The following is a 25863-nucleotide window of genomic DNA, read 5'->3' on the forward strand; positions in this document are numbered from 1 at the left end:
TTCTGATTATCCCTGGGTAAACAGGTTCTGCTTAGTTTCTCTCAAATTCATCCCCTCCTCTCTACTCCCACCAGCCTGGTACAGGCCCTCATCAACTCTTCCCCAGCCAGATTATTTAAACTGGTATATCTGACATCAGTCTTTCCCTACTTCCCCTGACTACCTCCAACCCAACCTGTATGTGCTGACAGAGTAATCTTCCTAGCAGGTCTCTGACCATTTCATACCTTTGCTCAAAATCTTCAATAGCTCCCCAATGCCCAAAGGACAAAATATAATCTCATGAGCCAACATCCAAGGTTTTTCTCACCCTGGCCTCAATCTCCCTTGCCATCCTTATCTTGGCTTGTGAATGATTCTTGTCTTCTTCATTAGATTGTAAAAGTTCTTGAGGACAGGGGCTGTCTTAGTTCATCTTTTTATCCCTAATGCCTAACACAGGGCCCTATTAAACACAGTAGGTGCTTAATAAAGGATCATTGAATTGATTCTTTCACAACTCTCCTATGAGTTCCATTTTTTCCAGCAAAACTAGTCCTATGAGCTGCTAGGTGGCACCACAGTGCACAGACAGCTCAGCTTGGAGTCAGGAAGACCTGAGTTCAGATTGACCCCAGATACTTACTCTCTTTATAATCACACAATCACATTCTACCTTGTTTTGTAATTATTCATGTCCTTCCTTGGGTGACATTTCTAACCAGTCTTTAAGGTCCATGAAGACTAATAGAGCAACTTGCTATCTCACCAGGAAAGTATTCAAGATGTGACTGAGAACCTTCCAAAATTATTAAAACTTTATTAAGCTATTAAAGCTTAAAACTGCACTGAGACTTTTGGGACACTATATTAGAAAGGTATATTCATGTGATGAAACTGAGGAACCTGAGGGGGCTCTGGATTTCACCAGTAGGGTGAAAATCAATGGAGGCCTACCCAGAAACCATTATTGTAATCAAAGGATAGTATAGATCATGTGGTCAGAGAGAAGAAAAGGTTGAGGAGTTTGGCAAGCAAGTCTCAGGCCTAATATAGAGATGTATTAAAGGAGAAATGAGGGACTTCAATTATCAAAAAAACTATTATAAATTTCTCTGTCAAAAGCAGAGTGGCTATTAATTTATTGACTAGCTTTAATAATAATTTAATCCAGAAGAAATCAAAGCTATCTATAGTCACAGAAAAAATGCTCTAAGTCAATATTGATTAGAGAAATTCAAATCAAAGCAATTCTGAGGTACCTATTAGAAATGACAAATGCTGGAGAAGATGAGGGAAAATAGGTACACTAATGCATTGTTGGTGGAGTTGTGCACTGGTCCATCCATTCTGGAGAACAATTTGTAACTATGCCCAAAGGGCTAAAAATTATGCATACGTTTCCACCCAGCTATGACACTACTAGATTTGTACCCCAAAGAGAGCAGAGAAAAATTAAAAGGACCTATATGTACAAAAATATTTATAGCAGCTCTTTTTGTGGTGGCTAAGAATTGGAAACTGAAGAGATGCCCACCAACTGGGGAATGGGTAAACAAGCTGTGTTATATGATGATAATGGAATATTATTCTGCTATAAGAAATGACAAGCAGGATTATTTCAGAAAAACTTGGAAAGACTTATATGAACTGATGCAAAGTAAAGTGACCAGAACCAGAAGAACATTGTACACAGTAACAGCAACATTGTATGATGAAGAACTGTGAATGACTTAGTTATTCTCAGCAATACAATGATCCAAGACAATCCCAAAGGACTAATGATGGATGAAGCATGCTATCTGCCTCCAGAGAAAGAACCGATAATATCTGAATACAGACTGAAGCATGCTATTTTTCACTTTCTTTCTTTTTCGATTCTTTTTTAAAATTCATCTCCTTGTACAAAATGATGAATATGGAAATGTTTCACACAATTACACATGCATAATCTATATTGCTTACTACCTTAGGGAGGGGGTAGGGGAAGGAAGGAGGGAAGGATAGAATTTAGAACTTGAAACTTTTAAAAAAAGTTTAAATTATCTTAACATATAATTGGGGGAAAATAAAATTTAAAAAAAGATATATTGGGAGGCGATGTGAAAAAATTGGAACACTAATTAACTATTGGTGAAACTGTGAACTAATCCAGTCATTTTGGAGAGCAATCTTGAATTATGTCCAAACAGTTATTAAACTGCCTTTAACCCAGTAATACCACTATTAGGTATGCTTCCCAAGATGACTAAGCAAAAAGGAAAAGAATCTATATGTTCTAAAATATTTATAGCAGCTCTCTTTGTGGTGGCAAAGAACCAGAAACTGCAGAGATAGCCATCAACTGGAGAATGGCTAAATAAGTTGTGTTATATGACTGTGATGGAATACTACTGTGCTGTATGAAATGATGAGCTGGTAGATTTTAGAAAAACATGGAAAGACTTGCACAAAATAATGAAAAGCAAAATGAGTGGAACCAAGAGAATTTTATATACAATAACAGCAGGGTTGTTTTAAGAAGAACTTTGAGCAACTAAGTCATTTTGAGTATTATTAATACTCAAATTAACTACAAAGGACCCATGAAGGAAGATGCTATCTGTCTCAAGAAATGATAAATATAGGTATAGTATAGTTTTATATATATATTCATATTCGTGTCTAATGGTAGTCATCTCTAGGGCGAGGGTGGGTGGGAGGGAGAAAATACAAAAAGTACACAGCAGAAAATAAAAGAAAATGTAGAAGGAAGCACAAAAAGTAGAGTAGCTTTGAAAATGATGAGTAGGACTTACTATATAGTTTTTCAAACAAAGTAAACAGCGTGAAATGTAAATTCATGGTGCTATAGTGAATCCTTATAGGTTGTGCTATATACACAGAAATTGCTTTTTTTGTAATTTTTAAAGTATTCAAGTTCAAAATGAACTTTAAAAAACTTAAGAAAGATATATTGGGAGCAATAGTAGAATCAGAGAAGAAATGGAGTTTCTGCTTGTGGTAGATGGGTCAATGATGATCAAGAAAAAGCAGAGCTGCCCTGAAGCTTATTTTGCTTCTATTGTTTTGGCCAGGAAGAATGATCTCTGGACTGAAAAGGAAAAAAGCAAAAATGGCTAACAGGGAAATGATGCACAGAAAGCATGGGGAGAGTAAGAGAGTATCTAGCTGCCCTTGGTAAGTTCAAGTTGCCAGACAAACTATATCTATGGGTGCTGGGTGTGACTGCTGAGTCACTATCAGTGATCTTTTAAAGATCAGCAAGGTACTGCAGGATTGGAGAAGGATCCATGTTGGCCCAGTTTTCAAAAAATGAAAGAGAATAGAAAACTATAGGCCAGTGAGCTTGACTGTGATTCCAGCAAAAATCTAGAGCGTATTAATAAAGAGACGGTTGGCAAACATTTAGGAAAGGAAATGGGGATTGAAAAGAGTTCAGCAAGATGACATCATGCCAGACAAACTTTATGTCCTTTCTTGACACAATCAAGGTAGATGCAGGTAAGGCCGTGGGTGTAGTTCATTTGTGTTTCAGCAAAGCATTTGATAAAGTGTCTCATGCTATTCCAGTGGAAAAGAGGGACCACTGTGGGCTAGATGACAGTAAAACTGATAGATTTAGAAATGGGTAAATGGGCCAAGACCAAAAAGTGATCATCGATGGTTCAAATTGGAAAGAGGTCTCCCTGGGGAGCTATGTCTGACCCTGTGCTGTTGAATAGATTTATCAGTGACTTAGATAAAGGCCCTCTGTGGCATGCTTATCAAATCTGCCCAAAGTTGGGAGGGATAGCAAACATGATGGAGACAGTCACGATTCAAAAAAGATCTTTGCAGGTTAGGATGCTGATCTGAACTGAGTAAGATAAATTTAGTAGGAATAAGAATAAAGTCTTGCATTGGGGTTCAAAAAACCAACTTCTTAAGTAAAACACTGGGGAGGTAGGCTAGACTGCAATTTATCTGAAAAATATCTAGGGGCTTTAATGGATTGCAAGCTCAACATGAGTCAGCAGTGTGACATGGCAGCCTTGAGCCAAAATAAGAGAGACAGCTTTCAGAAATAAAGAGGTGACAGTCCTGCCATACTCTGCTCTGGGCAGACATACAGAATACTGTGTTTAGCTGTCGGTGCCACATGACGCAAGGACACCAACACACTGGAGAGCATCCAGAGAAAAGCAGCTGGGCTTGTGAAGGGCCCCGAGTCCATGCCATGTGAGAATAGGTTACAGGAAACAGGGGCGTTCAGCCTGGGACAGAGACGACGCAGGGGAAACATGAGGGCAATCCCCAAGTATCTGAAGGGATGACATTTGAAACAGGGATTCGATTTGTTCTGTCAGCTCCAGAAGGCAGAACCTGGAGCAGCTGGTACAAAAGGCAGAGAGAGGCAGGCTGAAGCTGGAAGGAAGGAAAAGCTTTCTGGCAACGAGAGCCATCCCCAAATGCAATCAATGCACAGACTCAGGCGGTAGCCGCTTCCTCCTCCCTGGAGGAATGCTGCAGAGGGAGTTCTCGCCCAGGAATGGGCTGGATTAAATAACCACAGTCTGTCTTCCTCCTTGCGCCTTCCAATTCTGAGATTCAGTGATCCTGTGACAATTGAGTTGTCTCCCTAACACCAGGGACAGGGTCCCACATACCACAGGCACTCAATGAACACAAATCACTTATGGGGCGCTGTGGATAACATTGGGCCTGGAGTTAGGAAGACTCATTTTTGTGAGTTCAAATCTGGCCTCAGTCACTTAATAGCTGTGTGACCCTGGGCAAGTCACTTAACTGCATTTGCCTCAGTTTCCTCATCTGTAAAATGAGCTGGAGAAGGAAATGGCAAACCACTCCAGTATCTTTGCCAAGAAAATTCCAAATGGGGTCACAAAGAGTTGGACAGGGCTGAAAAGACTTACCAAGAACAATAAGACAGCTATTGGTATAACTGACAGGATCACAGACATCAAAAGTGACCTCAGAGACCATCTACTTCAACTCCTTTATTCTATAGATGAGGAAACTGAGGTCCAGAGAGGTTAAGTAATTCATCCATGGTTGCACCACTTCATTATGCAATTGACCACGAAGTGCCTGAGTTTTGGTCTCCTGGTGTTTCAGGAATGCCGATGTTGGCTTCTCGGCCAGCCTTTAAACTCTTCCACAGTGGGAACCATATGCTTTGTCTTTTCTATTCCCCATAAGACTCCACAGATATTTATTAAGTGTTCATTACAGAAGGAAAAAAAATCAATCAGTGAGCATTTACTAAGCACTTCAAATGGGCTGGGTGTGAGAGCTGAATGCTTCTCCCCCTAATTCCCAAGCATGCTGGTGAATTTCCTGGGAGTGCCACATGTTAAGGAGCACTGACCTCGATGTCCTCGAGTACTCTTCACCACCACAGGGTACCCCAGAGGCTCAGCTTCATCAATCATCTTGGCAAAGTCTTCATGACCACCTGCCAAGAAAGGAGAAAAAAGAAGCATGACAGCTAGAGGTTGGCCTTCTCAAGGACAGCAATACTCCTCCCATCAGTGTCTACACCATCAATTTCTATGAGCTAGTGAATAAGAGTTCTAGGTCACCTCTGAATGGCTACCAGGATGATGTTTCTCAAGCAGCTATCACCACAGGCTAGCTGACTTAGGCAGGTTGGGCTTTCCAGGTGAAGTCTTGGCCCTTCTGCATTCAAGGCCTTCCACCACCAACTTACCCATCTACCCTCATCCTTCACCATTCCTCAGGGCAGCCCTTCCTTTACAACCAAACCAGTCATCTCGCCATTTCCCCAATTCTATTGTCCCTATGCCCCCAACCTCTATTCTTTCCCACCTTTGTATATGAGACTCTTACGGCCTTCTGTTGGGGCCTAGGGGGAAAGCAGATGGTCTGAGCACTCAGGGAAATAGGGAGGAGACATTGCTGATAATTAAGGATGGTTGCCACTTGTTGGAGAGTTGCCTTTCCAGCCCTAACTTGCTCTTGCCTCAGAAACCCCCTTGTCCATCTGCATGAATTCTGACGTCCTGGTTCTAATCTTGGTTTGGTAGTTCCCTTGTGATCTCCTTCATTCCTAACCTTTGCTACAGCTACTTTTCTTCCGATCACAATCTCTGAGTTTGTGACCCTACACTGACGTCAGCCAATCAATAAACATTTATTATGCACCTGTGACTAGAAAAAACTAAAGCATACACAGAAGCACACCTTGGTAAACCAACTCAACAGACAGTCTAAACCAGGCTGAGGGTAACTGACAGGCCTCAAACCCATCAGTAATTAAGGGGGTGTCTACACCAAACATGTGCAAACTTCCCCCCATGTGGAATGGGTGAATGGGAACAATTTGTTCCAATGGCCATGAAGGAGACTGAAGCAAGTACTGTGGGACACTGAGAGCTTAGTCAGACACTAAAGCTTTCAAGGTTATCCTGAGCCATCACCAGTCATCCTGACTTTTGTCTTGCCACTGGATTTCAATGACTCTGAAAGAGAGAGTGAGGCTGACGACTTTGTGCAAGTCTGCCTCACGTATCCAGTTCACTCACAAGTCAAGACCTCACTTGTGATGTCATTGGTCCTCTTTGGAACAAGAGACAAACAACATTAAGCACCTACTAAGTGCCAGGCACTGGGTTAAGCCCCAGAAATACAAATACAAAAAAAGAAGTCCCTCCCCTCAAGGAGCTTACAGTCTAATGAGGGAAGACAACATACAAAAGGTATGTCTTGACCCTGACCCTAGAATACTTACTTGGTTTGAAGGCAATACCCGGACTCTAACCTTGCAGCAGTGCTTCAGTGGAAAGGGCTCGTGCTCCCACTTCCAGAGGGACAGTGGGGTAGAATGCAAAGGGTCCTGGACTAGGAGCTGGGGAAACCAAGTTCCAGCTCTGTCACTGTGTGACCTGAGGCAAACCACTTCATTTCTCTTAGCCTCAGTTTACTTACCTGTAAAATAATAACCTTTAAGGGCCTTCATGGCAATAACATTCCATGACTCTACTTGGCAAGTGTATGAACCCACTGTTTTATTGGCATGACTGAATCAGGAAGGAGTGCTGTGGGTGCACATAACCAGAGCAGGGCAAAGGTAAGAGAATGCATTTGGTCACCAAAGCTCTGGAGAGACAGGTTGAACCAAGCCCAGAATTTAGTGCAGAACAGAGAAAGAGTGGCTGGCCTAGAATCAAAGTACCTGGATGCAATTCCATCTTTATCACTTACTACCTGGGTGACTTTGGGCAAGGAATTTAACATCTCTGTGCCTCAGTTTCCTCATCTATAAAACAAAGGGGTTAGACTGCATGGCCTTTAAGCTTTGGCTCTAAATCTGTGATCCTATATATCTTACCTCCTGATTAGACATTGACCTTCTGGCCCAAATCTCTATTCCTGTATTTGACTATTTCCCCCTCCAACCCACCGCCACACAATGTTTTGGCCTTTTGAAAAACCCTCAGTACCAACCTGGCCTTTACCAGGGTTTACCAACCTTGCTTTATGCTTGCTGGGCTCCTGGTTTGGACCTCACTCATATTACTAAGAGCAGATTGCTCCATACCTCCCCTCCCACCATCAGTGACACATGTTGGCCTCTCCTTATACAAAATACCATTTTTTTTTAAAAAACACAAAGGAGCAAGGAAATGACCAAAAATTAGATAAGATAAAATAAATGAGGCTTCAAGGTTTCTTTCAGTCTAGTGAGAACTAAGAAATGCAGCTAAGAGAAGACAATACAGGCAGGATGTGGGCAGGGCCCAGAAGACTCCTCTGGGAGGCATCTATTTACCAGAGCAGGAGCAACACCAGCCCCCTCTTCCCTGTGCCCCCCCTCCACTGCCTCTACAATTCTGCTGGGGCGGCTGAAGCCAGGCCATTTGAGGAAGGTGAAATTAGAAAGGAAGCCAGGGGAATAAAATGTTTTTAGCTAGTTAGAATAGTTAGTGTTTTATTGATGTTTTTGGTTTTTTACAACACTGTCCTGTCCCATCTCCACTAATTACACTTCACCTCACCCACTCCAAGCCAGAGAGTCTTCTTTTATAACAAAGAAAAACAGTTCAGGAGAATAAACCCACAGCGGCTGACATCATTATGCCACAATCCCCACCCAGACTGAGACAGAACCTAATAGGCCTTGAGCTGGAAGGATCTCAGAGGCCATCCAGTTCGTCCCCCTCTCCACCGTGAGAGAACTGCATTTTGGGATCAGTTCTCTGCACCCGAGATCAAACTCTGTCTGTAACCTGAATGATGACCTCTCGAGTTGTTCTCATTTATGTTGTAGTTATCCCATCATGGGGCAGCTAGGTGGCACAGTGGGTAGGGCACTGGGTTTGGAATCAGGAAGGCACATCTTCATGGGTTCAAATCTGCTCTCCGACACTTAACTTACTAGCTGTGTCACCCTGGGCAAGGCACTTAACCCTCTTGGCCTCAATTTCCTCATCTTTAAGATGAGCCAGAGAAAGAAATGGTGAGCCACTCCAGTATCTTTGCCAAGAAAACCACAAATGGGGTCACAGGGAGTTGGACACAACTGAACAACAAGTTATTGTATAGGTGCTTCTCCTGACTTTGCCTTTTTTCATTCTGCATCAATGCTCCCTGTGTTTTTCTTAATTCCGCATGTTATTTCTCATGGAACAGCATCTGATCCATTTGGGTATCACAGTTTATTCAACCAACTCAATGGAGAGTTACCCACTTTGTTTCCCAGCTTTTTCTTACTGCTATGAATATTTTAGCATATAAGGCACCATTCTTTTTTTTTTTTTCACATACAGCTTGGGTTTTATTTGTATATTAAATTTTACACAGTAGTATCAACAAATAAGGCACCATTCTTGCTGTCATTTACTTCATTGAGGCACACGTATAGTATCAATCACTAAGTCACAGGGTTTTGAGTTAAGTGGCCTTTTTTAATTATAATTCCAAATTGTTTTCCATAAAGGTTGGACCTATTGGCACCTCTGTCAATAGTATATAAATGTGCCTGGCTTTGACAGTCTCTCCAACATTGGCTAATTCTGTCTTTTATCATATTTATCATGTTATGGATATGAGATGAAAGTTATTTAATTCTATTCTGTGTCTTTCACTGGCGGTACCCTATGCCTGGAATGCTTTCCCTCTTAACCTGTCAATCAGTCGGTCAATAATTATTTATTAAGCACCTACTATGTGCCAGGCACACTGTGCCCAGTTGGGGATACAAATATGAAAAAAAGAAAGAGTGTCCCTACCCTCAAGGAGGCTACAATCTAATTGGAGAAGACAGCACACAAAAAGGGGGGGTGGGTGGAATTACAGGTTGGAAGGGGTAGGGAAAGGCATGAAGGAAAAGTCTAGAGAAGTGTGACTGAGTGGGAGGAATGAAGAAGTCTCCTTGCTTCCTTGGTTTTAATTCTCAGCTCAAATCCCACTGTCTGCAGAAAGCCTCTCTTTGTCTCCCCCTCCTCCCATCCTCCCCATGCTACTGCCTTCCCTATAAGATTACTTCCCACTTACCATTTAAACTGTGATTAGTGTTTTGTAATAGAGTTTGAGACAGGTAATGCCAAGCTGCTTTTCATTCCCACATTTTTTAATTGTTTCCTTTTAAATTCTCAACTTTCCCCACCTCCAAATGAATTCTGTTATTCTTTCATCAACTTCTGAAGTAGTGAATCTTTTTGAAAGAACCAACCACAATATTCTCCAAGCTACAATCAATTTTGTATAAGGGTAGAGCACAGAAGGGGTCAAGTCATCCCCAGCCACACTGCAGATGTGGCCAGGCACAACTATTCTGTAGGAAACTTAGGTGCTCTTCCTCTGAAAAGAGCAGGAAAGTTGTGCTGGCTATGTCCCTGAGGTATCTGTCTGTATATGGACATCTGGGCCTATGGTGTCTGTAGTCAGAGGGAAGGTCTGTAATTAAAAGACATGTCCAGGATCAAGGTGTCCCTAACAATACTCTCTAAGCCACATTCTAGCCCTAGGGGCCTGCCAATGCCACCAGTGGCTAGACCCACCCATCAATGCTCTACAACCCTTGACAGTCAGACATCAATTAATTCCATCATACAATCACTAAATCTGACTGCACACTTAGTGCCTGACAATTCACTTTGCCTTTAGGAGGATGACCCAGGAGACACAGGAGGGAGAACAGAAAGAGAAGGTGAGTTTAGAATTTTTCAGGGTTCCCAAAGACATTTTCTAACCAAAGCTGTGGCTTACATCAAGGGGAGTGAGCATGGGGCAAGCAGGACATTGGCAGGTCTCTTCATTACCAATTATGCCAACCTTGGGAACTAGGAGATCAAGAATTGAAGGAAAAAAGGGTATTCTAGCAGCTAGTAAAAGTTGGAGCCTAGCCAACAGGCCCTGGCAGACAAGCTGCATGGGTAGATCAGCAGTAGGAAGAGCTAGAAGGCATGATAAATAAGATCTCAATCCTAGCATGTATGGAAGAGGTGGCTCTAGGCCCCCTTGAAGAGCAGGCCCTATTCCAGTTTCTGCGATGGGTGGTAGAAAGACCTGAAAACAAAGAAAGGTTCTAAGAGGACAGCAAGGGGACCTGAACTAAGATTTGGAGCCCAAATCTTAGTTGAAGGTTGGAAGAAAGAAGGATTGACGTAGAAAAGGAAAAAGCTGGAGCTGGATAGACATTGTTATGTTCTTCCCACAAAGGACAGGCCTAGGCCTGCAGGGAGGAACCTCACTTTCCCTATCTGCTAGTATTGAGATTTTCTTATATGTAGTAGGAGAGGAGGGAGGGAAGGAGGGATCAAAAAAAGGTAGGGGGGAAGGACCTATATGTACAAAAATATTTACAGCAACTCTTTTTCTAGGGGCAAAGAATTGAAAATTGAGGGGATGCCCATCAATTGAAGAATGGCTGAACAAGATGTGGTATATGATTGTGATGGAATACTACTGTGCTATAAGAAATGACAATCAGGATGCTTTCAAAGAAACCTGGAAAGACTCACATAAACTGATGCAGAGTGAAGCGAACAGAACTAGGAGAACATTGTGTATACTAACGGCAATATTGTACGATGATCAACTGTGAAAGACTTAGCTATTCTCAGCAATACAATGTTGTAAGACAGTTTCCAAGAACTCAAGATGAAAAATGCTACCTACCTCCAGAGAAAGAACTGATGGAGTCTGAAAGCAGATCAAAGCATATTTTTTCTTGTTTTTTTTTTGTTTGTGTTTTCTTTTACAACATGACTAACATGGAAATGTTTTACATGACTGCATGTGCATAACCTATACTAAATTGCTTGCCTTCTCAAAGAGGGGGAGGCAGAAGGGAGAGAATTTGGAACTCAACATTTAAAAAAAACTAATGTTAATAAATTTTATGTGTAATTGGAATATATATTGGAATTGGAATATATATTGACTATATATACATATATATATATATAGTCAACAAACAAGCACAATAAGATTTTGCAAAAAAAGGAGGAGGAGGAAGAGAAGAAGAAGTAGGAGAAGGAAGAAGAAGAGGAAGAGGAGGCCAAGATGGCCACATTCCGAATGGAACAACAGTAAGATTACAACAGTGAGTCTTCTGAGAGTTCAGATATGGAATTTGGCAGACAGCTGCCGGAGGCCCGTCAAACCAAATGATGACTATCCATTCCAGCAACTATTTAGGAGCAAATAATACAACTGAAAAAAGTCTCTAAGTATTGTGGAGAGACACGGTTTGGGTACTTAAATTCAAACTCTCCCCCTCCCATTGTTGAAGGAAGGAACTGAGTTAGCCACTCAACTCTGTTTTTGGGATATACAGTTCCTCTCCACCACCCAGTACAGTGCATAATGCCCTTTAACTCAAAGACAGCAAACATTATAGTCCTATACTCCAGAGATGAAGGAAAAATGAAAAGATTCTATTTATACAAAAATATTTATAATAGCTCTTTTTGTTATGACGAAGAAATGAAAACTAAGAGAGGGTGGCTATCCATGGGGGAATGGTTGAACAAATCATGATAAATAAATATCATGAAATACTATCGTACAGCAAGAAACTATGAGGCTCTTTTAGAGAGACATCAGAAGACCTGTATGAACTGATGCAGAATGAAGTAAGCAGAACCAGAAGAGCAATTTATACTATAACATCAACAATGTAAAAACAGTTTTGAAAGACTTGATTCAGATCAATGCAATGATCAACCATGATTCCAGAGGACTGATGATGAGGAATGTTGCCCACGTCCTGACCTAGAGGTGACAGACTAATATGTAGAATAAGACATGCATTATTGAGCATGGTCAATATGGGAATTTGTTTTGCTTGACTAGGGCAGCTAGGTGGCACAGTGGATAGAGTTTTGGGCCTAGAGTCAGGAAGATTCATCTTCCTGACACACTTCTTTAGTCACTTATCAGCTGTGTGACCCTGAGCAAAGTCTGTTTATCCCTGTTTGCCTCAGTTTCCTCATCTGGAGAAGGAAACAGCAAACCATTCTAGTATCTTTGCCAAGAAAACCCTCAAAAGGGGTCATGGAGAGTTAGAAATGACTGAACAATTACACTGATAAGCCTGACTGTGCTTATCTGTTATAACGGTTTTGTTTTCCTTGTTTCCCAGTTGACAAAAAGGAGAAAAAGATTAAATGCTTAACGACTGAAAAAAAATTTTTAAAGCAGCAGCATTAAAGAAAAAGAAAAAAAAAGACTTCTGGGTCCAGGTGATGCCTCCATCTGTGCTGACAAATTAAAGCAGAGATTTTAGAAGAGAAAGTAGGCTGTGAACAGATGGATAAGAAGTTTGTGCTGAGAACAGGAGCTGGCTTTCTGTATCATGGCTTAAGATATAGGAATTAAAGGGCTCTTGGCCAGAGATTGAAAACATTGAAAAGGACCAGGAAGAATGCAGTTGCCTGGAGACTGACTGATCTGGTTAAAATGTTTTAAAACTGAAAATAGAGGGAAAGGAAGAAAAGTACTGAGACAACAGCTATTAAACCAGATACAATAGGAAATAACACAGGTAGGGTAAAGAATCTCAATGCTTCGAGGGATAGCCTAACCCATACCTGAGCAATAGGAACCCCTTCTACATCCCTGACAAGAGGTCATCCATCCCTCACCTAAAGATCTCCAGAGACAAGGCATTCATTACTGAGATAATATTTATAAAGCACTTCTCACAGTGTCAGGCACATAGTAGGTGCTTCATAAATGTTTCTCCCCTTCCTTTCCCCTTCTCCACCTCCAGAGGCAGCCTATTTCACTTATGGATGGCTCTAATAGTCAGTATATTTCACCTTAGGTTGACCTGAAATCTGTCTCATTAACTTCCATTGCTGATCTTAGTTCTGTCCTTTGAAATAAAGCAAAGCAAGTCTAAACCCTCTTCCATGGGCTAGCCCTTCAAAAATCTGAAACCAACAGTCTTCTCCTTACCTCCCAAGTTTGTCTTCTTATGGATGAACACTCTTGGTTCTTTCAATTTGTCATATGGCATGACTTTTAGTTGCCTCATGTTTTCTAGCTTGTAAAGCGTTTCCTAAACTGTAGTGTCTAGAATTAAATAGTCCACAGGTGATCTGACCAGGGCAGAGCACAAAAGCTCCATCATCTCCCTCACACCTCCTTGTTCTGGGCTCCATACTTTCTTTTACTGGGACCTAAGGATGTTTCAGCTTGTTTAGCCTGGAGATGCTGCAAGGTTTTGAGGTTGGTGTGCACCACTGTTGGGGCGCTGGGACCCTGAAGGTGGTGGCCCAGAGCTTCAAATGCAGCCTTGATACCCAGTCATTCCTTCCCCTAGATCAGGTAGCTCCCTTCAGCCAAAGAGAGTAAGGCTCACGTACTTTGGAGGGGACGGAGTGTCTCCCCTCAACAAACAAACAAATAAGTGTACATGTGTGTATGTATATATGTGTTATGTATTATATGTGTGTACACACACGTATATACAGTTCTAATTGTTGGGAAGAATGTCCTGCCATCGAGCTTAAATGTATACATGTGCATGTATATACATGTATATGCATATATGTATATATGTATAGGTGTGTATATGTATGTATTGTGTATGCACACACATGCATGTATCTGGCCTTAACTACAAAGGCTTAAAGGGGGCTGGGCAAGGAAGGCCTCTTATTTGCCAAAGGCGTTTCCATCTTGGGTGTCCTACACAATATTTTCAGGTAAAGAATGGCTGACACTGCTGAGAACCTGGGGATAAAGTGCTGGTAGCCATCCCAGAACCCCCAGGAAGCAAAGGTACCTCCCCACCTTGCACGGCCCTCTCTGCATTTCCTACTGGGTTATTAGGTACCCCTGCAGTTCTAGTTCTTCCTGCTCAAGCCAGCACTTTTCAGCTTGAATCCCCACCTCCTTGCCTCTGTCTTTTATAATCCCCCAATGAATGTCAGCTCCTCAAAGCCAAAGATTATTTCATTTTTGTCCCTATGTCCAGCACCTAGCACATCTTGCACGTAGGAGGTGCTTAATACCTATCTGTTGAAAATAATTGAAACTGAATGAATGCTGTGACCGTATTAGCCCCAAAGAAAAGATCTAGGAAGGCACCTTCCCTCCTTTCTTACAGAGCTGGGCACTATGGGAACGGAATACTGCCTATGTTGGCGTAGTTGGTTGATGCAGTGGTTAGTTTTGCTGCATTGGTTTTTTTTCCTCTTTTTTATTCTGTGTTATAAAGAATGGTTCACTGGGAGGAGATGGAGAAAAGAGAGATATGCATTGGAAAATGCAGATAATATAAAAACAGGAGATATTGAAAATTAAAACAAAAAAAACTTCTTGAAAAAAATGAGTTGCTAAAGGTGCTGATGAGGGAAAAGCATGGCTCAGACCAGGTCAGTGTACCCTGGTCAAGGTTCCAAGAGTAAATCAGGATGTCATCCCAACAGATGGCCAGGAGTTCATGAAGCAACGAAAAGGGAGAAGGGCATTGCATAACCAGAAAAAATGACTACTGATTCATACTGACCAATGTGCCTGGAAGGCATGATTTGCCCTCTCATATATGGAAGAGCCTCTACGTCCTGCCAGATGTCCAACATGTTAAAAAACAATAAAACAAGACCAAGCCAAACCCTGCCTGATTCAGCTGATTCAGTCAGTCTGGCTAGAGCTTACAGCAGGAGATAAAATGAATGAATGATCATAACACTAAATGCTAGGGAAACATGATCATCTTGCTTTTCTCTTTAAAAAGAAAATAAGTAAACAAGCAAAAATGACCGGCCTGGGGTCCCCTTGGACGAGGTGGAATCACAAGATTCCATCACAGTATCACAGGATCCCAGAGACGTAACAGTCCTTGGCTACTAGCCAGACCAACAACCCATTCCCAGAATCCTCATTATAACCTACCCAACAATCGGGCATCTAGCGTTCGCTTGATGACCTTCAAGAGGAGGACTGTATTGCCTTCTGAGGAGGTCTTTCTACTTTGAGATGGCCCAAACTGTTGGGAAGTTTGCCAAGCCTAATTGTGCCCCTTCCTTCTGGTTCTGCCCTCTAGGGCCAAACGGAGTAGGTTGAATCTTCCTTCAGCACTGCTGGCCCTTGAGATACCTGAAGCTAGCTCTCATATTCTCTCCCTTTTCCCCCTAAGTCTTCTCTTCTCCACACTAAACAACCCCAGATCCTTTAACTGACTAACCCCTTGCAGATGTTTTGTACATGAATTCCTGGAATGAAGTAGTCTCAGGTTCAACTCTCATATGCAACTGCCTGGCCAGGTAGAAACACCAGGAACCAGGTTAAGGGAAATTATATGGTTTAGTCCAGGGCAACATGTATATCTCTCAAGCACTAAGGGCACTACAAAACTGTTGATACTGAGATGGGAGGTCAATTTCAGATCTGATAGAGGATGGTGAATGAATGGAAACCTGGTAATTCTGGTAACAATAAAGGAAGCAAAATATTCACTTCTGGAGTGTGAAGGAATATCTGACTGTGTGGCTAGCTAGCCAATCAAACCACAGTATGACTAAAAGTAGGGGAGAATGGATGACATCTTGAATTCTATAATCTATAATGTTCTCCCAGTCATATTATCCTGGATTCATCGTCATGAATCCAGGGGTCCTGACCTCAGGCACCATTTATGAGAAGCAGCATCACCAATGATGCCTGGGGTTGACAAGGTACCTGCTTATCTTGGAAGATGTTGGGGTCTAAGATGTTTCTAAAAGCAAATCATGTAAGAAAAGTTATTCAATAGCTCATGGTCTTTGACCCAGCAATCTGACCTCTGTAACTGGTTACTTGCCCCAAGGAAGTCAACAACAAAGAGAAAGGTTTCATATATAACAAAACATACACTACAACACTTTCTATATTGCAGTGGAAATGAGTTAGGTGCCCACTGACTAGGAGAATAACCGAATAAAATACATTGTTGGATATAACAGGATATTGTGGTCCCCTGTAAGAAATGGCCAGCATGAGGAATTCAGAGAAACAGAAGCAGGAGAATCTTGTATGCAATGGCTACAATAATGTAAATAAAAACCATGCAAAAAGACAATGAATAAATGCAATGACCAGGGTCCAGCTGACCATAGAGAGCAAATGCAGCAGAACCTTAATTGCTATATGGGTTGGTTTTAATGGTTTTTCTTTGTTAAAGGGAAGACGTGTGTGTGTGTGTATATGTGTGTATGTATGTGCTTGCAAGCACATGCATATGCATTTTAGAGGTTGGAGGAAGGGCACATAGGGGAATGATTATGATGGAAAAAAACATAAAGACATGAATTTTTTAAAATCGTAAGTTTCCAGAAGCACCTCAATCCATCATCCTCAGTAGTCTGGGAACATAGCCTAGAAAATTGAAGAGGTTAGTCAGTAGTTGGGCCATTGTTCCCAAGATCCTTGAGAAATAGGGCTAGGCTAGCAAGGAATTCAAGCAGTGCTGTGGGAATTCCAGCTAGTCAGGACTTGGACCAAATACAGCTCCGAATCAGGATGGATAAGGTTTCAGCCACTTCTACTGAAACTAGTTTGTCCCTAAGGGGATTAGGTGGCCCCTTTGCCAACCGAGTATGTCTGACTCAGGACTCAAACATCAGGTTCCCCAGCCCAGGAGAGATCCTCACCTACTAGGGAGGGAGCCTGGCTGTCCACATGGAGGAAATGTGATGAAAGGGAGCAGTCTGCTGACAATATCTCAAGGTGACCCGGGTACAGAATGTCAACATGGAGTCATGGGGCAGAAAAGGATTATCTGTTTGACCAGCAGAGCTCCTTCACCAGGGAACAATCACTTCAAAGGAGGTTTCAGGATAAATCTGGTCCAAGTACAAAATCACAGGTTAACAAGAAGATACATATATACATATACATATATACACATATATATATGTATGTATGTATATGTGTATATGTGTATTTATGTATGTGTGTATACACACACACACACACACATATATCTACCTATAGATACAGATATAAATAGAAATATAGATGTGGATAGGACAGATCAAAGCAGAGGTTTCACTGAGGTTAGCAACTGGGGGTCGTAGGCTTCACTTATCTCTTGGCTGCGTTGCTGGCCAGAACTGGCCTTAGAAGCTATCAGGCACAGTGCTTGTTAGTCTTTCTACCTCATCAAGTTAAGGAGTAGTTGATATTATAAGGGAGACAGAAAATTAAATAACCAAGCTAATCAGAATTGTATGTGAGATAGGAGCAAAGAGGGTCTAAGTGATAGCCTAAAATAAATAAAGTACATGAGTTTGAGTGCACATGCTTTAGGACACCTGCTCAGCAATGTTTGGGGCAGGCAAAAATGCCAAGTGGTGATATTCTGAATAGGTGAGATATGATTACATTCAGTTTCTGTTCAAAAATTGTAGTGCAAACTGAATACAAAAATGTTATGGGTAGTCTAAGAAAAGAAATAATCAGCCAGGTGAAGCTGATCATGAAAGGCTTGATGGAGATGAGTTGTGGGTGTGGTTTTGGAGGAGAGAGGGATGGAGACTGAAAGAAAGGAAAAGGATGGGACGTTCCAGAAGAAGGGCATGGTTCGTGCTAAGACACAGGAGTGAGAAAAAGCGAGATTGCTTTGACTGATACAGAGGATCCTGCTTGGAGAACAAACAAAAAGAAATATGAAGAGGTTTCGGGGGGAAGATAGAAAGATACCAAGAATCCAAGCCGTTGAAGTCTGGCCCCATTTTAAGTGAACTCACCATAGGAAAACGTGTCAGGCATGGGGACCCCATGTCCAGCCAGCTCTTGGAATGTCCAAAACTTGTTGATGCAGTTCAAGATGCTCTGGGGGCGGTTGACCAAGCGGCACCCTAACTTCTCCAAGTGTCTCAAGACAGTGATGTCACTGTCCGACTGCACTGAAGGCGTGGGCACCCGCACGAGCACCACATCTGGGAATGTCGTCAGAGCCTTCTGGTTCACCTGCAGGCCTGAAAGAGAAGAACAAAAGTGAACATGGTGGGGGAGGTGGGGGTGCAGCCAGAGACTATCTCTGTGCATCTACAAGTGTCCAGCAGCAAAGGCCTCCCCCTCACAGTCCTCAGTGCAAGCCTATCTGGAGGATGGACTTTGAAGTGGTCATTCTGTTGTCAAAACAAAACACAACACAACACAGCACAGCCCAACTTGACATTCCCCACAAATGTAGACAGCATGATTATGGTAAAAAACATTGGGCATCACCCAGAAGCAAGAGCAATAAACAGCGAGTCCTATAGCTAGAAGAAATCTCAGGAGATCATCTCGTCCAGGCCCCTGCTTCCCTGTAGAAGTCAAACCTCATACCTATTATCTGGGAGAGCGAAGGCTTAAAGAAAAGGGAATCATCTATCTCACTTATGGAATTCAGATCTAACAGTCCTTCAATGACTCAACTTAAAAAAAAAACCCAACAACCCCCCCTCAATTAGACTGTGAGCTCCTTGAAAGCAGAGACTTTAGTTTTATGCTTTTCTTAGAATCCCCAATACTTAGCAAAGTGCCTGGCACATAGTAGGTGTTTAATAAATGGTAGTTGATTCATTTAAAAGGCTGGCTACCATGAGTCCATCCAGTAAGAGTTTATTTGAGCACCTACTATGTACCCAAGACCCCATGTGGATGAAAGGGGAGATGCACCATTTCTCTAAATGTCCCCTCAGGTCTTTTTCCAACACTAGCACTACTCGCCACCAGTTCAAAGCAATTCACGTTCCCTAACTTTAACCAAGTGTTGGCTGCAGAACCAAGTAAGTGGTACGAGACATCTGATGATAAGGAAGCAGCAAGCAGATCACACATTCTCTAGGGAGGGAAATATCAGAAATGAGGCAGGAAGAAAAAACGCCACCCTATTACCATTGACTCACAAAACGCCTCCCCATTTTAACAGCTATTTTACTAAGAAAAGGGGAAGGAGAGGAGAGGAATTATTCTGAGAAGTTGCTAATAAATAAAGGCTAGCATTCATAAGAAAATATAAAAATATATTTATATAATATCATTATATGTTAAAATATCTTATGCACATTTATATATATCAATACAATACATACAATTTCTATACATTAAAATAGCATTTTAAGGCTTGCAAAGTGCTTTAAGAACATGATCTCATTTTGTCAATGCCCATGCCTATGCTGCTGGGGGTAAATCTTACACACTAGGGGCACAATTATAATTTGCTTTGTAGTGTGCAAAGTGCTTTTAACATGTCATCATGATACTGCTATGCTACAAGGTAGATTCTTTAGGTATTATCATCCTCCTTTTACAGAGGTGGAAACTGGGACTCAGAGAGAGGCCAAGTGACTCCATAGTTGGGATGCTATTCATAAAGGTGGGTTTGAACTCAGGTCACCCTGATTCCAAGTCCAGCACTCTATCTAGCAGACCAACGGAGCCTCAGGGGTGGGGAACCTGCCCTAGGTAATTAATTCCCCCTGACCTCTTTCCCCTAGACTCCTGAGGATTCTGAAGAATGCTCTGCATTCTTTTTTTTTCCACCTTTTGTAAAGCAGCCTGATTCATGCTCTAATCATGCCTTGAATAGCTGCTGGTGACAACCTCAGGCAGGCCATGGAAAGGTGATAGTAGAAAGTAATGAGAAGTGGGGGTGGGAAATGGGACAAACATACATATTATGTGTCCTCAATCTAGAAAAAAGCACCAGGGCCAAACCAACACCACCTACAGAGACAACGCTGGGTACTGAATAAGGCAGAAGACTTATGGAAATCCTGCCATCGGATGAGAAGAATGACTTTGCAACAGAAAAATAATCCAGAGGAATGAGAAGCGGCAGAAGCTTCTGGCTTTCGGAACCCCACACAAAACCATGGACAGATAAACTCTTATAGGAAAAAAAAAATGAACTAGTCAGAAAAATATCAACAATGAACAAGTGGATGAAGACAGCTCAGCCTGAACATGTGGGTTCACAAACACCTAGGAAATCTTACCAGAACTTCATCTCTCTTCTCCAAAGGTAAAGCTTTGGGCTTGGCTCATTCCAACTGGAGCCTTTAATAAATGAAGACTGGAACCGGTTAAGGCGCAGCCCAACAGGCTCGGGTAAAGCAGTTATCTACACTCTATTTCTCTGGGCTCCAGGCTGTCTGTCCATCCCTGCGCTGGGAGATACATGATTGGTTGAAAGAGGCAGTCACTGGTCCAATCACATTTCTGCCCCTCTTCTAGTTCTGCCCCATGACAGGGCTGGTATATTGTCCCCCTCACTGCTCTGGCTAAGGCCTGCCCCAGCTTCGCCTCCAGGCCTGATGCCCTCATCTCACTCCCAGCTACAATTCTGGAAGCAGGAGAGAGGCTGACAAAGTCAATGGCTTCTGCAGTTTCCCTTACAGCTTCTGTGAAAGTGGTCAAGCCGCTAGGGAGGAGAAGACAAACAGAGGGAAAGAAGGTGGATATGGGGAGCTGACCAAGGAATGAGCTGGAGAATGCCACTGGGGAACAAGATGACAGACTGTATAAAAGGGTACCCCCTATGCTGGAGAGAAGAAGGGAATACGGGAGATGGGAGGTGAGAAGAGAGACAAAGAACAAAGCTAACTCTGCTGCCAGAAACTTCTGGCTACTCAGCTGCAGGACGAGGAAGGAGGTTCAATTCAGAGCTGGAAATTATTTAGTCTGACACTGTTATTTTACAGAGAAGGAAACTGAGGCACAGAGCGGTTATGTGACTTGCCCCAGGTTATACACAGCTGTGTGGCAGAGCCAGGACTCAAAATGGGTCCTCTGAACTCCAAATCCAGAGCTGTCTGCTTGCCACCTTGCTGAAGACTCTCTTTTTGCTCTGAGACTCCCCTTTCTGTACCCCTCCCCTCATTGACATAGGGGACAGAGAGTATCCGCTGTCTCTTCTTGCTCTCTCTCCTTCCTCTCCTCTGTCAAAGCCTGTTCTTAGGAAAGGATCTGACCAGCTGAGTCATGATGAGGTAAACCTGACCAATAAAGCTTAATGTATTACTTCTTTCCAGATTGGTTTTAAGAGCAAATGAGAAAACTTAGCCCAAAGGAACGAGCCCTTAATTATGGAATGTCAGCCATGGATGAGCAGATTGGGGAAGGGACAGCTTTGGGTAAAGGGACCTTCTCCAGGCCTTAAAATCACCTCCCTCCTGCTCTGTCCTCAGTCTGGGCCACTACAAGTAGGAGGAAGTGTGTGTGTGTGTGTGTGTGTCTTGGGGGGTGGGTGGGAAGGAAAAGTAGGGTGTGCCTTTCTCAAACAGCAAGTCTTTTCATATGATTAAGTATGTAACTCAGCATCTGAGAAATAAATCTGACAAAGAAATACGTATTCTACTTCCTTCAGTGGGAACTGAAAATAGTTTTTGTGCATTCCGCTGAAGAATAGAACTAGTTGGGGGCTTTTGGCCTCCATTTGTGAATGGCTGTTGCCTGTATCTGCCTCCCTACTGCTCATCAGTTTGGAATAGTATTTCCCTCGGCCTTGGATTTACCAGGTTTAGCCTCAACCCAAGCCCTAAAGGTCAGGTGTTTAGGGGAAGCCAGACCAAGTTCTGCTTCGCTTCTGTCCATTATGTATGAGGAGGAAAATGACATGTGTAACCCCACTGGATTATCAATGTGTCCCTCAACCCCAGAGATGTGTCCAATTCTAAACTCTGCATGAGGCTGATCATCTGTTAGGAGCAGGCACCTTCAAGTCTGAAAAAAATAACACAGTTATATGCATAACTGAAAATCCACTCTGCCACAGAAACCATTAATTCAAGAAAACATTTATTACATTTTTCTGATACCATGTGCTAGGCACATGAAGATCGATGGTGAATGTCAGTAAAGTGCAATCTTTGCCCTCAAGATGCTTACTCATCAAAGAGTGCACTGGTTACAGTTACAAGGTGTTACCAAAGAATGTGGATTCACAATCATTCTCCTCTATAGGGATTAAGCCCATTGCTAAGAAAATTGAGAACAGGCACCCTCTCTCACTTCCTTTAGAACCTCCTCTGTCAATCATCCCCTCCTCTCTTAAACCACTGGTCTCCCTCTCCACTGGCTTCTTTTCTTCTGTCCAAAAACATGCTTAGGACATCTCATCCTTTAACAACAACAAAAAAGGCAATAACTTACTTTTGATCTTAATCTATATAGCTACCATTTTGGCATATCCTTTATGCCAAAATATCGAAAGAATTCTCTAAACCCACTACTCATTATCATTGCCTCTCCCATCCCTCTGTCGAGGGCACCACTATCCTTCTGCGTGCCCAGGCTCACTACCTCAGCGTCATCTTCCATCTTTGACGCCTCCATCTTACTCCCCCCACGCATTAAATCAGTTGCCAAATCTTGTCATTTCTTTTTCCCCAATGTCTCTTGCCTAGGTTCCCTTTCTTCCACTCACATAACTACCTCCCTACTAGTTTTGGCCCTCATTATCTCCCACCTGGACTGCTGAAGTAGCCTTCTGGTTACTCTCCCTACGTCAAGTCTCTTTTCTCTCCAATTCACCTTTCAGAAAGCCGCCCAAGTGATTTTCTTCAAGTGTAGACCCAACCATGTCACCTACGCTCCTCCCCCCAATCCCACAATTCTTAATTCAGTAGCTCCCTATTACCTCCAGGATCACATAGTATGTCCTTTGTTTGTCACTTAAACACATTCTTTAAAACACCAGGCCCTTTCCTACCTTTCAAATCCAATATTCCACTTCTGTCCATGCACTCTACAGTGGAGCCACACTGGCCAACTTGTTGTTCCTTGTACATAATAATTCATCTCCTGTCTCTGGGGCTTTGCCCTGGATGTTCCCAAAGCCTGAAATGTTCTCCTTCCCAACCTCTGACCCTTAGAGCCTTCCTTGAAAACTCAGCTCCAGTGTGGGAGCTCTTTTGCAGTCCTTTCCAGGTCCCCCAAAGTGCTAGAGCCATCACCTCGAAGGTTACCATTCCTCTACTCTATTTATCTTGTGTGTTCTGATTTATACATGTTACCTCTCATATTATTACTATTTTATTTTTGGTAAGGCAATCAAGGTTAAGTTACTTGCCCAGGGTCACACAGTCAAGTGTCTGAGGCCAAATTTGAACTCAGGTCCTCCTGACTCTAGGGCTGGTGCTCTATCCATGGTGCCACCTAGCTGCCCCCGCCTTTCATATTAAAATGTAGATTCCTTGAGGGTAGGGATTGGGGCTTTTTGTTTTGTTTTGTTTTCTTTTCTTTTCCTTCTTTGTATCCTGCAGCATCAGTGTTTAGCACAGTGCCTCACACAGAATAAGTGCTTAATAAATGTCTGTGGACTGATTGACCGTTGCCTCTTCTTTCTTCCTTCCCTCCCACTCACTCCTCAAACCCTCACAATCACTTGCATTTCCACCAATCTTCTAAAACTTCTCTCTCCAAACAGCAACAAAAAGAAGCTTCCCTGGAGATGACCAGATGCAGAGGCAATTCCTCAATTTTCACCCTCAAACCCTCTGCAGCATTTGGCACTGTTGGCCAACCAATCAAATCAACAAGCATTTATTAAATGGTACCATGTGCCAGGCACTGAGGATATGAAGACAAAAAGGGCTTAGCTTCTTTTGGGAGAGACCAGTCCATGCCCACATGAACATATGCCAGATGTGTACAAAGGAGATACAAGGCCACTTCACAAGGGATGGTACCCACTGCTTCCATAGCTCACTTAGGTTATTATAAGACACCTATTTATTTTGAGTCTTAAAGGAAACCAGGAATTCCAAGAGGCAGAGGTGAAGGGGGTGGGGGTAGAGCTTACCAAGCATGGGAGATAGCCAACACAAGGGCAAAGAGACAGGAGATGAAAAATCACATGTGAGAAGGAGCAAATAGGCCAGTATGACTGGACCACAGAGCATGTGACTGACGCTCCCTCTCTGGTGCCTGTGATTCAGCATTCCTCGGGTTCATTCTCCTTCTCTGGCTCCTTCTCATCTTCCTACACCCTAATAGTTGGCATTCTCCAAGGCTTTATTCTTGGCTCCCTTTCGCTATCCTCTCCTCCTCTTTGGTGAGCTCACCCATTCCTATAACTTCAACTAGCATCACCTCTACACCAATGACCTCCAAATCTATAGCGTTTACTCTTACTTGGCTCATAACCTCCAGGCCTAAATATCTACAGTCTGGGGTGCCTCTACACTTGAATATAATCTCAGCACCACAGATTCAACATGATGGTCAGTAAGACACAACAGAAAGTGTTGAACTTGGAGTCAGGAGAACCTGTTTTAATTCTTGTTTTTACACATTTACTGACTGTGTGACCATGGGCAGGTCACAAAACACCTCAGAGTCTCAATTTTCTCACCTGCAAAATGGGCGTAACAATCCATGCTCTGTCTATCTATAGGATTGTTGTGAGGAAAGGACTCTACAAACTTTAAAGAGCTATATAAATATGAGTTATATCTCACATCAAAACTCAGCTTCCTATTTCTTCTCCATCTAACTAATTTCTGTTAATGGTACCAACAACCTCTCTGTCACTAAAGCTTAAAAACTTAATTATCTTTGACTTTTCTCCATTGTCCGTACCCCATCTAATTACTGATTGATTGATAAAATCTATAGTTTCTACCTTTATGAAATTTATTAAGACTTTGCACATGTCTACTGCCAGGCCCACGTCAAGCCCTTCAGCACTTAACACAGTGCTTGGCAAACAGTAGGAGCTTAATAAGTGCTTGTTGATTGATCAATTACCTTTCATCATCATACTAGCTAACATTTAGATTGTTGTTGTTGTTTGTCCTTCATTCTCAAAGAGGACTGTGACATCAGGGAGGTGATGCCATGATATGCAAGTGAATCAGATTTCAGTGAGGGAGGGCTGTGCAGAGTCACCAGCCTCACTTTCTCCTTTGGAGCCATCTGGGTCCAATGGCAAGACATGGATCAGGACAACTGGAAATGGCCCCCAATATTAAGATAATGCTGTTTTATGAGGTGATATATATATATATATATGTATATATATATATATATACACATATATACACAAATTCATCATAAAAATTGGCCCTCACAGCACCCCTGTGAAGTGAGAACTACCTACAGGCATTCTTACCCTTATTTTACCAATTAGGAAACTGAGGCTCAGAAAGGGTAAACAACACTCAGGTAGTAAATGGAAGAACCAGGATTTGAACCTAGTTCTCTCCTGATGTCAATTTCTCTACTCTGTTTTATTATATCACACTGTCACAACCTAGGATCTTTGGCAATAGTCTCCCAACTGGTTTTCCTCACCCTTCATCTCTCCTCTATCCAATCTATCCTGTACACACAGCCAGATTAATCTTTCTACAATGCCTCGAGAACTTTTGGTCCCAACCCATCTTTCCCAGCCTCTGTTACACTCTGTTATATGTAAGAAAACAGTGG

General features: G+C 42.4%; 1 protein-coding gene across 1 annotated transcript in view; it reads right to left on the reverse strand.

Annotated features, from left to right (window-relative positions):
• Window positions 1–25863, reverse strand: part of RIMKLA (ribosomal modification protein rimK like family member A) — a 61242-nt gene that overhangs the window by 14901 nt on the left and 20478 nt on the right. Inside the window, exons 2-3 of the mRNA XM_027864364.1 lie at window positions 18189–18419; window positions 5351–5437 (exon numbers count right to left, since the gene is read on the reverse strand). Coding sequence (XP_027720165.1) covers window positions 5351–5437; window positions 18189–18419 — 318 coding nt within the window. The remainder of the gene's footprint in view (window positions 1–5350; window positions 5438–18188; window positions 18420–25863) is intronic.

The sequence above is a fragment of the Vombatus ursinus genome, unplaced genomic scaffold (assembly GCF_900497805.2).
Source record: "Vombatus ursinus unplaced genomic scaffold, bare-nosed wombat genome assembly UNPS02014775.1, whole genome shotgun sequence".
Taxonomy (NCBI): Eukaryota; Metazoa; Chordata; class Mammalia; order Diprotodontia; family Vombatidae; genus Vombatus; species Vombatus ursinus.